The sequence below is a fragment of the Maniola jurtina genome, chromosome 26 (assembly GCF_905333055.1).
Source record: "Maniola jurtina chromosome 26, ilManJurt1.1, whole genome shotgun sequence".
In the NCBI taxonomy this organism is placed as follows: domain Eukaryota; kingdom Metazoa; phylum Arthropoda; class Insecta; order Lepidoptera; family Nymphalidae; genus Maniola; species Maniola jurtina.
In genome coordinates this window covers 5,840,945-5,855,810 of record NC_060054.1, presented here as the reverse complement: position 1 = coordinate 5,855,810, position 14,866 = coordinate 5,840,945, and the positions used below count along the sequence as shown (strand labels likewise).

Below are 14,866 nucleotides of genomic sequence, written 5' to 3'. Positions count from 1 at the left end.
GATTTAGACTTATAAAAGCACTTACGAAAGTCAGATCAGTACAATACAATGAAAAAATAAGTAACTCTAAGTAAGAAAAAGTAAATAAAAATATTTTATGCAATGTGGAACAAATAAGAAAAATGCTTTGCTTTGCTTGGTGACGTCATGTTCTATAGAACAAATGGGAACTACCCAGATTAATTATAATTTTTGACTATTACTATTTAGTTTAAAAATTCTTAATGACAATTAATAATATAAATTGAAATAATCTAATTCTCATGCCCATAATTATTCAATTATTATGGACATGATATGTTTCACAGTAAATTGCTATTTATGTCTTTGGCAGAAAAATGTAACAAATTTTAAAAATATCAACATAATCTTTGGTCGATGTTATACTACACTCATTTGAAATTTTTATACTTACTACTAATAATTACCTAACTAAAAACTAAATATAAGATATGATAGGCTTTATGATATGACAAAGTTTGTGAAACAATTCGAATTGCTAAAATTGCATAATCCACACTAATATTATAAATGCGAAAGTGTGTCTGTCTGTCTGTCTGTCTGCTACGTTTTCACGGCCCAACCGCTGAACCGATTTTAATGAAATTTGGTACAGACTTGGAATACATTCCGGGGAAGGACATAGGCTACTTTTTATCCCGGAAAATCAAAGAGTTTCCATGGGATCTAAAAAATCGAAATACACGCGGGCGAAGCCGCGGGCATCCCCTAGTCCATTATAATTATTTATTTTACAGAACTAAGTACCTGTACTATTATATATTTTATACCCTTAGCAACTCGAAAACTTTTTTAGTTTTCGTGAATTTCGATTTTATAGTTTACTATAATATAAAATCAACTAGGTATAAAGCACAGATTTGTTTTCTAAAGCTTTCACTAAGGGCGCTAATGGCTGTTTTATACGTATACTTTGTTAAGTAAAACTAAGTGTGAGACTCTTTCACATGGCATTAACACCGCACGTTTTTTGGCAAGAAAAATCTTAGAGAACAAATTTTACTAGTACCTATAATATACACAGTTTTAACCGCTCACAAGTAAACTGTAAACGTTTTTTTGAGACACAAACATCGTGTGAAAGGCCGTTTATCATACAGAGTGTTTAGTAATTAGTATATAAAGACGACACGTACCCATACTACTTTGATCTGCTAAATACAATGCTGAAGTAAAATGACGAAATAAAATTATAAAAATTTCCATACTAAATTTTTTTTTTTTTATGTACAAGTTTTCATGGCCCTAACGTGCCCTAACTCACTGAGATCGTTGGCCTCGGCCTATCTAAAGATGGCCAACGATCTCAGTGAGTTATGATTGAGTATTATCGATATTTTATCTATCTCCATTCCAAATTTCAGCCAAATCCGTCTAGTAGTTTTTGCGTGAAGGAGTAACAAACATACACACACACACACACAAACTTTCGCCTTTATAATATTAGTGTGATTATACTTCAGCATTGTATTTATCAGATCAAAGTAGCATGGGTACGTGTCGTCATTATACACTAATTACCAAACAGCCCTGTACATTAAAAGTATCCACTACTACTCTATAAAATTTATCCTGCAAAAAAATTCGGTATTAATTCCGTGAGGAAAAAAAATTTTCGCACATCTCTTACGATTTAACGAAAGGGTACGGGTACTGGGTAGTATATGTACTTTCGTGATATAGGCATAGGTATGGAAAATTATAAAAAAAGTTACAAATCGAAGTTAATTAGGCAAAGTTATACTGTCTCTGTTAGCTCTTTAAGTAGATGAGGGTAAATGGCGAAATGAGGGAGGAAGAATAAACGAGGGTAAACACTGAAATGAGGTTAAACACTGAAATGAGGGCTAGATTCGAGGTTGTAGTTCGATGGGACGAATTGCAGGCATCTGCGTCATTGCAACTCTGAAGACAGCCGTGGACGTATCTGGAAAAAAGTCAGAACTTTAAATGCTACCCTTCACATTTTTTTTTTCTTTAAATCTGGCTTTTCTCTGATTAGCCAATGTCAAGTTTGTGATATTTTCAAGTTACTGAATTTATACAAGTATGGACTCCGTCTGCGTCGGCGCCCGCCGACATACGCGCGGCGCCCCTTTAGAGCGCTTCCCAGTCAGTTCCACCACCAACAAACACCAACTAACACAAAAACCAGCCACTCTTAACAAAAAAAAAAACACTCCAAACAAGCACAGCACGCGCGCCAGCAAACGCCATCACAGACGAAGTCCCTCTTCACATTTAAAAGACTGACAAGACTGGTACTTAAAGTGGCGAAGTTTGACAGTTTTTAATTAAATTAAGTTTGTATATCCCTTTTTATTATATTGATAAGATAAAGAATTACAAGTGTAAATTAAAAATTTATAACACCCCCAACAAGTGAAGGTTACAGTAACTAGAAAAGAACTGATAACTTTCAAACGGCTGAACCGATTTTCTTGGTTAATAGCTAAGAACACTCTTGATCAAGCCACCTTTCAAACAAAGAAAACTACAATAAAATCGGTTCAGTTTAGGAGCTAGGATGCCACAGACAGATACACAGATACACACGTCAAACTTTTAGCACCCTTCTTTTTGGGTCGTGGGTTAAAAATACTGTAAAATTTTGTGGCCATCAGAATCAGTGCCATCCTTTTGCATGCTTAAATATTTAATTGAAGAAAATTAGTGTTACCTGTCGTTATAATAAAACCTGCCGCAATGCGACATGCGTATGATCTCAGTGTCGGTGGTAGCTGTGCCGGAGTCTAATCCACAGCCGCGCACGGTTATCGTCTCGCCCGTATCGTCTGTTAAATAAATGTTAAACTTTAAGTTAATGAGGACATACACTTAAACTTGCTTAATATATTCTAGACAGCCTAAGGATATTATTATCTTTGTGACCCATGTAGTCTGTAAATATATGTTAAACTTTAGTTAATGAAGGCTCACACTTAAATTTGCTTAATATATTCTAGTACAGCCTAAAGAGGTATCTTAATGAAATGTACTTAAAATACGTCTGGAAAGACATAAAATATGTTATATCTGCGTTTTCCGATACGTCAATTGGAAATAAGTTCCGTAGGACAACCAGAGTAACCGACAAAGCTCCACGGATTGCGAAGATGAAGTGGCAAAGGGCAAGTCAAATGAAAAAAAAAAAACTTATAGACGTTGGGGTCTCAAGGTGCTAATTTATACTAAAACTTAATTTTGAAAAAAGACTAAGGGCCGGCGCACATATGGCGGAGCGCAGCGCAGAGCATTTTTCATAGTCAAAGTACTATCAACATTGTCCTCATTGAAATCAATTGTGCATCCGTGCGGATGAGAAAATGCGCGCGCAGTCCGGCGCGTGCTCGCGCATTCTCTGGTAGAAATTTGCATAATGTGTCACGCGATTAGAAAACTTCGCGGGCATACTCTGCACTGCGCTCCGCTATATGTGCGCCGGCCCTTAGGCCTCATTAACACGAGAGCCTTTTTAACATCCGTTAAAAAGCGTCTAAATAAAATAAATGTACCCCCAAGTATATGTTCACACGTCAACGCTTTTTTACGTGTGAACAGATACTTGGGAATACATTTGTTCTATTGGGACGTTTTTTAACGGACGTTAAAAAAGCTCTCGTGTTAATTAATGAGGCCTTACATAAAGTCACACAATCTCCGTGTTTTTTATCAATGAGGTTACTCACTGAATAATACGCTGAACAACAAGATGAAGTCGAAAACTAAAACCTGACTGCGATCGTCTTAATAAACGCTGAAATATTATGGTAAAATTGTTTTTCTGTGGCTTAGTATATTTTAATGTTGTGGTACATTTATATTTATGAACTCAGAATTTTCTCCTCTTTCATTTGACACCCCATACGATACAATAACAAAAAAAAATTAGAGATCCCCACTTTTTTCATGTAATATCAGTTAGTTTAATTTTTTTCGTAGCCTATGTCACCCGGACCTTTACGACGAATCGATTGATACCTCATTCATCAAAATCGGCCCAGTAGTTTAGGCGCTACGGTGGAACACACAGAATCTGGATACATACACATCCACATACATAGACTGCTAAAATCATAACCCTTCCTTGTGGCTTTGCCGCAGTCGGGTAAAAATAGGGCAAACACTTAAACCCACTTACCAAAAACCCCCGCGATTTTGATACACGATGTAGCGGGGAAGAGGCCGTCTCTCCCCTTTCTCCCCCCCATGCAGGGGGACTCCAGCATGTTGAGTGAGTGGTTGTTATGAAAAGGGTCGTCACACTGCGGCGCGTGGCCGTTCATCGACACGCACTTGAAACAGTCTATGCTGACCACTGGAAGACAAACATCATCATTATCCATCACAGCCCACAGGTGCACTATCTATTCCCTCACTCTCATAGCCCGATGGGACGGAAATCCGACACGATTGGAGAGAGAGATCAGGCGCAGGGCCGACGGCTTTACAAGCTCTACAAGGCACGGGGTGCAACACCGCCAACATCCTAACTCTGGACTGGGAATTTCTTAAGAGAAAAATCCGATGCCTAATACTTTTTGGCCCGACCCGGGAATCGAATCCAAGACCTCGTCATCTGCAGTCGAACATGATAAGTACTCGATCAACGAGGCAAGAAAAAAAACCAATTTAGTGCGAGTCGGATTAGCACACGAAGGGTTCCGTACCATCATAGTACCTTGACAAGGTACTATGATGGTACGGAACCTTGAAGGTACCATACTTTCATGTAGAACTTGCAAGAATATAGCTGACTGCGCCATCTAGATTTATAATATGTGATTTAGTAAATTTTTTCGTGAACACATTTTAATTTTTTTTTCTGATGTAACCACAAATTCAAGGTTTTCGGGGTTTTTCCTTTACTTAGTGCTATAAGACCTACCTACCTGTCTTTCATGATTTTAATTTTTAGATCAACGGGAAGTACCCTGTAGGTTTTCTTGACAGACACGACAGATGGACAGACAGATAATTAGTGATCCTATTATTTTTTATTTTTATAATGATTGAAATTTTTTATTTCACAATTTTTAGTGGCCCCACTGTACTATAATATGTTAATATGCTATGCCCACTGCCCAGTTAAAACCCTACTGTTTACTAAGCTATTACACTGATCGCGAGCAATTTGCTCTTATCCATTGAGGAGTTCTGTTCTCCATCTCCGAAGATATTCATCAGATCTTCACCTTTATATGGGACCACCTGCACAGAATACCCTTTCAAACAAAAAAAAAATTCCAAATCGGTCCAGGAGTCTGAGTAATCGGGGAACATACATAAAAAAAAAGAATCCGACGGATTGAGAACCTCCTCCTTTTTTGGAAGTCGGTTAAAAACAGACTTACCAACTGATGTCCACGATAAAAGGATGATTGTAGCGATGTAGAAGTTCTTACTGTGTAGTGAGGGCGCCATCGTTCAAACTGTAAATAATAGGACATCTTAAACTAGCCAAAAATCGGCCAAGTGCGAGTCGGACTCGAACACGAAGGGTTCCGCGATACAAGATAACACTCTTTAATTTTCATGGCGGCCATTTTGAAATTTTTACTATTTTGTTGTTATAGTGGCAATAGAAATACACATTCTGGGATCATTTTTTTTTCTCTCGTCTGGCTTTACACTGATTAGCCAATGTCAAGTTTGCAGTTATTTACAAGTTTAGGGAAACTATATGTAAGTATGGGCTTCGTCTGTGCCGGCGCCCGCCGACATACATGCGGCGCCCCGTTAGAGCGCTTCCCAGTCAGTTCCACCACCAATAAACACCAGCAGAACACAAAAACCGGCCACTTCTAACAAACACTCCAAAAAGTCACAACACGCGCGCCAGCAAACGCCACCACAGACGAAGTCCTCATTCTGGGATCATTTCTCTACCTATTATGGTTCATGAGATTACAGCTCGCTGACAGACAGACAGACGGGCGGACAGACGGACTGACGGACAACGGAGGCTTAGTAATAGGGTCCCGTTGGTACCCTAAAACGATTTAAGTATAATGCGCGACAGGCTGAGATGGCAACCGGGGTGGGGACGCCCGCTCACCCGCACTACCCCGCTGCGGGTGAGCGTGAGTGACGTGCGGGAGTGCGGGGCTTCCCTCCGCCTAATACCCCCATTGCCATCTCAATCTGTCGCGTACTATAGGTACCTACCTACTAACTTATTTTCAAAAATACTTATTAGGTAATAACTCGTATAATATGCGTACCTACCTACTTCATCATGATTATAACCCATTTCCGTCCCACTAATGAGTACGGGTCTCCTCTCAGAATGAGAAGGGTTTAGGCCATAGTCTGCCACGCTGGCCCAATGCGGATTGGCAGACTTCACACACCTTTGAGAACATGGAGAACTCTCAGGCATGCAGGTTTCCTCACGATGTTTTCCTTCACCGTTAGAGCAAGTGATATTTAATTGATTAAAACGCACATAACTGAAAAGTTAGTGGTGCGTGCCCGGGATCGAACCCCCGACCTCCACTTAGGAGGCGGACGTTCTAACCACTAGGCTATCACAGCTTTTTTACCTAGGTACCTACTTATATTTTTTAAACACACAAACCAAAACTGAACCGAAACTGGCACGTTTCGGAGATGATATTTTCACTGAGCCAGAGAACACTATCAAAATATTATTATTAGCTGGAAGATTTCAAAGCCAAATCAACACCACATGCCAATAATTTTAAGAAGTCTATTACACTATCAATATCTTAAGTACTTATTACTTAAGTATCTATACATATAATAAAATTGTAGAAAAGTGGTGTCTGTACAATGGAAATATATAAAAAAAAGTAGCAGGGGTTGTTATTATATCGATGTCGAACCCGAAATTGTAATTATTATTTTTTTGCCTGTTTGTCTGTGTGTTTGTGCACGCTAATATCAGAAACGGCTTATTCGATTTAGATACGGTTTTCACTAATATATTGTAGTAAGCTTCACTAAACATTTAGTGTTTATTTCATGTAAATCGGTTCATAAATAAAAAAGTTATGTCAATTTAAAGAATCACGGCGAACATTTTTAACGTACATGCTGCCCGAAAAGTCACTATTCCACGCAAACGAAGTCGCGGGCACAGATAGTATCAAATAAATTATATACAACTAGCTGATGCTCGCGACTTCGTCCGCGTGGATTTAAAATTTTCAAAATCCCGCGGGAACTAGTAAACGGGACAAAGTAGCCTATGTGTTAATCCAGAGTATAATCTATCTCCACTCCTCATCCAAATCCGTTCAACCGTTTTTGCGTGATTGAGTAACAAACATCCAAACATCCACACTTTGACATTTATAATATTAGTAGGATTAGGTTACTACTAATATTTACTTTTTTTAATTTCTAAGTGATGCCTAACAGCTTCGCTCGCGTGTATTTAGATTTTTGAAAATCCCGTGGGAACTCTTTGATTTTCCGGGATAAAAAGTAGCCTATGTGCTAATCCAGGGTATAATCTATCTCCATTCTAAATTTCAGCCCAATCCGTCCAGTAGTTTTTGCGTGAAGGAGTAACAAACATACACACACACACACATACACACATACAAACTTTCGCCTCTATAATATTAAGTTTAATTTTCTAGGACAAAGGTAGCCTATCTGTAATGGCCCGTCTCCGGGATGTAGTACATGTATCTTTCGTAAAAATATTTAAACGGATGATCCTTTAAAAATCCCGTGGGATCACCAGGATTTAGGAATGCAATTCCTTACAGAGTCAGGGTTGAGGAGTTGGGTCTCCGAAGTCAACGACAAAGTCTTTACTTGGTACAGATACCTCCAATATCAATCAATTTATAACCGACAGTTTCTAAAACCCATCAGCTTTGGTGGTCAGGTCCTCTGCAGCATCAGGATTGAGGAGTTGGAATCCAATTTTTTTATGGAACAATGTCACAAAGTTTCTCTATTGATTGAAAAAGATACGTACTAAGGGAATATTGAAGGTATTGACATTTGACAGTATCATAATGTAAGTACATATATCAGGATTTTCTTGAAATCTTGCGATACCAGATTCGCTATACGGTGATAATCTCCTCGGCCACGGGAGTTAATCTCCATAGAGATTAACGGACTGCACGGGAGATATTATCGTGCACAAATGTGTGCGCTAACACTGGCACACTCTCTATTCCCTCACTCTCATAACCCGATGGGTCGGAAATCCGACACAACCGGATGGAAATCAGGCGCAAAACCGACGGCTTATGTGCTCTTCCTGACTCCGGATTAGTAGGTTATCCTACTGAAAATTTCTTTACAGACCTATTTTTTTTGGCCCGACCCGGGAATTGAAACCAGGACATCGTCACAACAGTAGAAATATACTCACCATTAGATCAACAAAGCAATCGTGGTACAATATTTTTTTATGCCGTGTCTTGTTTTTTTTTTTAAGAATATTAGCCATTGACTAATATTCCCCTTTCCCCTCCAATTAAGCGTAAAGCTTGTGCCAGGAGTGGGTACGACAATAGTGCAACGGGTGGGGTTTGAACCGCCGACCTTTTGGAATTCAGTCCGCTCCTCAATCGTTGAGCTATCGAGGCTCTAAAGTCTAGTATTAAAAGTGTAACAGCCCCTTTATGGAGCAAAATATTACGGCCTCAGCAATTCGTAAACAAATTAATTGAGCGCACATGTCCACAAAAAAAAACGAAACCGTGTGAAATAAGTTAGGTCGTTCTCATCAACCCATTCGCTGGCTCACTACTGAGTACGGGTAAGAATGAGAAGGATTTGGCCGTAGACTACCACACTGGTAAAACATATCTGTGAAATTTATTTTCCTAAAGAACATTAAACATATTATATTTTGCATAAATAAGTTTGTTTTTTATTGATAACCTACTTATCAATCTTATACAGTAACAGGGCTCACTCCGTCACTTGCTCCATACAATCGTAGTCCCAATTTCATTTGAATATTAAGCAACCAAAGTCCATGAAATTTTGCAGATATATTCTAGAAACTAATATCTGTGCCTGTGGTTTTTTAGATTTTTCTAAAAATATGTAGTTTTAAAATTACATGGGCTCAAAGATTTGTATGTGAATTTTTAAGACCGCGTAACTTTGAAACCGAATATTTTAACGGAAATCTGGAAACCCACAGGCAAAGATATTAGTTCCCGGAACGTTTCTACAAAATTCCATTAGTATGATTGGTTAGTATTCCAATGAGAGACGAACTATGTTTATATGGAGCGAGTGATGGAGAGACTTTTAAAAACATCATTACCTACCTACCCATATTATAAAAACGAAAGTGTTTTGTTTGCTGGTTTGTCCTTCAATCACATCGCAACGGAGCAACCCACGTGATTTTTGCATGGATACAGTTTAAAGACGGAGTGATATAGGCTACTTTTATCCTAGAAAATGAAAGAGTTCCCACGGAATTTTCAAAAATCTAAATCCTCATGAGATTCAAACCGCTAACAGACAGACGGACCAAAAGCGGAGATTTAATTTTTTTTAAAAATCTTTGACAGGGTCCCGTTGGCTCTCTTGGGGTACGGAACTCTAAAAAGCTTCTTTCTCAAAGTCACCTAAAAATATCTAAATAGCTATACGTCAATAAAAAGTATAACATTATGTATGTACCTATGTTGTAACAAAAGCTTCTAACACAAAATAATATTTAATAGACAAAAGCTCCAAAAAGTGTTTTTCAGTTTAAAAATAGATTTATTAACTTACCTAGATTTCGTTCCAGCCCTAATCAATATACGTATTACAGTACAAATGATTAATCAAGTCCCACCAGTTTTAAACACCTTATTTAAAAAAAAAACAATCTCACTATCATAAAATACCTCGTAAACAGATTCAAATATAGAACAAAATGTCTTGAGAATAAAGTAAATCGTATTTTTTTTTGTGTGAAATACGTGAATTTAATGGGTTTTCCTCAGCGATGACGTATTTCAGTAGCGCTTTGGAAATATTGACTGAATTCTGAAACTCCGTGAGAGCGCTGTACATCCTACCTACTCTATGGCGCTGTATTGCGGGAGCTTTTCTTTCAGTGTTGCCAGACTGCACGAGCTTTTCAATGCTACCAAAATGGTAGTTTATTCGACAAGTTGGTTAATCGATTACGAAAAACAAATATTATTTCTTACTAGCTGATGCCCGAGACTTCGTTCGCGGACGCGTGGATGTAGTTTTTTAAAAATCCCGTGGGAACTCTTTGATTTTCCGGGATAAAAAGTAGCCTATGTGCTAATCCAGAGTATAATCTATCTCCATTCAAATTCAAATTCAATGATTTATTCAATAAAATGTAGATTGTAGGTCTGTACTCCGTAGGTACAATATGTTGAAATAATGTCTGATGAGCCTTATACATTTTACCACTATAACTGGTGTTTGAATATTACCTTAAATTAAATTAAATTGAATACAAATAAAAGTCAACACTAAAATATAAAGAAAGACATTCTAAATTCTAAATTTCAGCCCAATCCGTCCAGTAGTTTTTGCGTGAAGGAGTAATAAACATACACACACACACACATACATACAAACTATCGCTTTTATAATATTAATGTGATTAAATATACATTTACAAGTGCTTTTGAATCGTCATTGAATCTACCACTGGTTCATAATGTCCTCGTGCTATGTCTGTTTTCAGCAATAAATATCGGAAAACCTCGTGAGGAAACCTATATGCCAAGTTTTCCGTAATGTTATCATTCTAAGGCCTAAACCAGTCCCATTCTGAACAGAGAAGAGACCTGTGTTTAGTTAGTGGACGGCGATGGGTTGATGATAATGACACCTATTTTTAACCCCCGACCCAAAAAGAGGGGTGTTATAAGTTTGACGTGTGTATCTGTCTGTGGCATCGTTGCTCCTAAATTAATGAATCGATTTCAATTTAGTTTTTTGTTTGAAAAATGGCTTGATCGAGAGTGTTCTTAGTTATAATTAATGAAAATCGGTTCAGCCGTTTGAAAGTTATCAGCTCTATCTAGTTACTGTAACCTTCACTTGTCGGGGGTGTTATGAATTTTATTTTACACTTGTATTAACCAAAAACAAGAGACCCGCCCGGCTTCGCACGGGTAGCTTATTACAATTTCGTAGGGATCTATATTTTTTTTTAATAAAATAGGTAGAGCCTGTTACACAGGAGTAATGTAGCTTCCTACTGGTGAAAGAATTTTCAAAATCGGTTCAGCAGTTTCAGAGATTACTCCCTAAAAACTTTACCTTTTTATATAACTAGCTGATGCCCGTGACTTCATTCGCGTGGATATGGGTTTTTAAAATTCCCGTGGGAACTCTTTGATTTTCCGGGATAAAAAGTAGTCTATGTGCTCTATGGTATAATTTATCTGCATTCTAAATTTCAGCCCAATCCGTCCAGTAGTTTTTGCGTGAAGGAGTAACAAACATACACACACACACACACACACACACACACACACACACACATACAAACTTTCTCCTTTATAATATTAGTGTGATAATAGTTTAACACCTTACATGCCAGTGAATGGCATGCTAAGTGCCCGCAAGCTGGCATGCCACTAGCAGAATGTCAGCGCGTGATATATATGCTGGCATGTCATGTCAGTTCCTAGAAAGGCTGCGTACCGTGCCAGTGACTTGCGAGTTAAAGATCACAAAATGGATATTAAGGTGGATGCGACGGGTCTGCCCGCGAAATTCAAATTACTTGGTTGGTATCGACTGTAACTCACGAATTAGTCGATACTAGAGCTAATTTCTTAAGCCAACATAACGCTATAGGAACTATACGTTGAAACGATCTATACAAAATGTAAAATATCTTGTACACTATAAATGTGCGGAACCCTTCATGCGTTGCACTTAAGGGGTATGAGACGGGTCTGCCCACGAAATTCAAATTTAATGTGGTTTTTCGCAATTTGTAAACTAATACGACAAAGTAGGCTTATGAAAAAGTTGTTTAAGAAATTAGTCAAAATAATGAGTTTGACATGAGTTACTCACAAATTAGTCGATATTATAACTAATTTCTTAAACTGGACCGTTTCAAGTAGAGATTTTTATGTAATCCTGTGAAGATTGTACTGCCATTGTCGGAAATAGAATGTCATAAGCCTACTTTGTCGTCTTAGTTTACAAATTGCGAAAAACCAAATTAAATTTGAATTTCGCGGGCAGACCCGTCTCATGCACCTTAACTGGTTTTTTAAAAATAAAAATAGCAAGCAAACGAGCGGGTTTAACTTGGTGTAAGGTGATTACCACCGGCCATTAACATTCGAGGCACCAGAGGAACCGCCAATGCAGCGATGGCCTTGTAGGAATTTGTTGGTCTTGAAAATGTTGAAATCTAGTGGGAATACGGTCGAAGGGAGTTGGTTCTACAGTTCACAGCAACTTCAGAATGGAAGACTTTTTGTGATCACTGTATTATAAAAACAAATAAAATTGCAACATTTATACTGCCCATAGATTATATATTTTTTTTAAATTTAGCCAACAGTTTTGCATAAATTATTCATATATCAAGTACTGTAAATTCAAATTTACTGACATTTACAATCAGTTTATAGTCTGAATTGAAATCTAAAATTTTATAAGGTCTATAAAGCTTAAAAATATTGCACTGTTCTAAAATACTATTATTCATATTCAAATGATTTATTAATACGAAACATTTCTTTCCATCAACATCTATAACTTCTAATAAATAGCAGCCATATTTGATAGTAACATTTTGAATACGGAATGGAGTGAAATCGTCATTGGGTATAACAAAATTAGAGTTTGCCGCCAAAAATCTTTCGTGCTGCCATAGAGAAACGTTAGATTTTTGTTTTTTTAATAACACACTCAGGCGATATGCTAATCCATCCTTTTTGTATCTAACCTTCTTCGATGTTTCTACTTCTTCATCATAGCTTCTCAAACTATCAGATGAAGATCTAGTTCCCAATTTTATAATTTGAGGTACACAGTTTTTGTCAGTCTGAGAATTAATTATTTCTATTTCTTCGTTTGTTTTTGAACTGTTTTTAGATGTAGTATCATATTCACTTATAGACTGCTGTGAAGGTGTTTCAGAACTGAAGTGACTATCAAAATATGATTTCATCTTTTCAAATAAGGCACCATTTGCACTTTTTGTACTCAATGAATCATTTACATTTTGTTCACCTATATTAATTTCATTCTTCACTTGAATTATTTTACTTAGGTTAGTTTTTTTAAATGTCTTATTTAGTTCTGGATTAATATTATTTGATTTAATTATTTCTTGCCTAATATCAGCACCATGGGATTTAAAAATTGTTTTCACAGCATCATTTTGAGATCTTAACTCCTTGAGTTTTGATTTGTTACTAATTGGGCTACAATTTAAAACTGGTGATTTACTTCTTCCATTTTCTTCGCACGTTGATTTATTTTTAACATTGTCGTTGTTGTTAAACAGTTTTCTTCTTACATAAGGTGAGATATTAGGTGATGTGTGATTCGGAAGTAGTATGGGACTTTTTACTGTCCTATTTTGATAAGAACTACAGTTTTTACTTTTAGAAGACAATATAGGTGAGGAAAATACCTTTGTAATGTTTAAAGGAGCAAAATGTTGTTGTGATTTTGACATTAATGGTGATAGAATAACCTTTTGTAGTACTGGTGATGTATCAACCTTTTTATCATTTTTATTTTCTACAGGCGTATCAACAAACGTAATGTTTAGGTTAGAGATGTTTTTCGGCGCTTTTTTTCTTGTTTTTCCACGTTTCCTCTTCCTATTTACGGTTTGATTAGCTTTTCCAAGGTTTTCGTTTTGGTTCCTGTTTTCATAATCACTAGAATCACTGTATGACCAAATGATCTCCTCGGAGTTTTCCTGAGAGTTTAATAAACGGAATTTGGTTTTAAAATCTTTCTCTGATTGATTCTTCATTGTTTTAACTACGAATAACGAAAATTATTTTGAACACAGACAACTCTGACAATCCTATGGACAATCCTGACAATTGAAACTTCAAAAATGTCATACGTCAAGCATAGTCATAATCTGTACTCTATGGTTCGAACAAACAATAACGCCAACATTGCAGAGACAATTAAGTGTCTGCCGCGAAATTCAAATTTAATTTGGTTTTTTCCGACAACGGCAGTATCATTTTCACAGGATTACATAAAAATCTTTACTTGGAAGTGTTCAGTTTAAGATATAAGTCAAAATAATGAGTTTGACATGAGTTACTCACAAATTAGTGGACACCATAACCCGTCACAGAGCCTACCCACAAGAGATAAAATAAATTGACTTTCTCTTTTCTAAAAGTGCGAAGTGTTGCCTGCAAGGTAAAGGTACTACCTTATACTGAACCCTTTCAAGTAATGATTTTTATACAAAAACCAGTGAGGAGGATACTGCCATAATTATCTATTATATCGATGACTGCCATGAGCGTAGCGAAAAATCGTAGGTCTATGGCCATTGTCGGAATTAGAATGCCTTAGGACTAACTACTTTGTTGTATTAGTTTACAAATTGTGAAAATACATGGAAAAACCAAATTAAATTTGAATTTCGCGGGCAGACCAAACAAAAAAAGTTTCGAAAAGTGAAAAGTATGCTTGCATGTTCCTAAGAGGTCTCTATCTCTTTTCAATTTGAAACTTGTTAGGCAAATTCCGAGCAATATGTGAGTTTAGCCATCATATAAACATTTTAAATACGTTTATCCTAGCTAATCTGGAAATAATTTTTAATTTGCCGTCATTTTTTACTCAACTTTCATTATGATAATGATGAAAGTTGAGTGAAAACGCCATAAATAACTCTTGA

At 36.9% G+C, this 14,866-nt stretch overlaps 2 protein-coding genes across 2 annotated transcripts; both read right to left on the bottom strand.

Moving 5' to 3' along the window:
• Positions 1-1,538: 1,538 nt before the first annotated feature.
• Positions 1,539-9,888, bottom strand: LOC123878385. The gene is made up of 5 exons (XM_045925582.1): positions 9,754-9,888; positions 5,376-5,453; positions 4,163-4,339; positions 2,702-2,816; positions 1,539-1,948 (listed from the first exon to the last, which is right to left on the bottom strand). The coding sequence occupies exons 2-5, from the start codon at positions 5,443-5,445 to the stop codon at positions 1,774-1,776; spliced, it is 537 nt and encodes a 178-aa protein (XP_045781538.1). The 5' UTR covers positions 5,446-5,453; positions 9,754-9,888; the 3' UTR covers positions 1,539-1,773.
• A 2,636-nt stretch (positions 9,889-12,524) lies between these two features.
• LOC123878348 lies at positions 12,525-14,042 on the bottom strand. Its single transcript, XM_045925536.1, has one exon. The coding sequence runs from the start codon at positions 13,970-13,972 to the stop codon at positions 12,557-12,559; it is 1,416 nt and encodes a 471-aa protein (XP_045781492.1). The 5' UTR covers positions 13,973-14,042; the 3' UTR covers positions 12,525-12,556.
• Between the last annotated feature and the right edge of the window lie 824 nt (positions 14,043-14,866).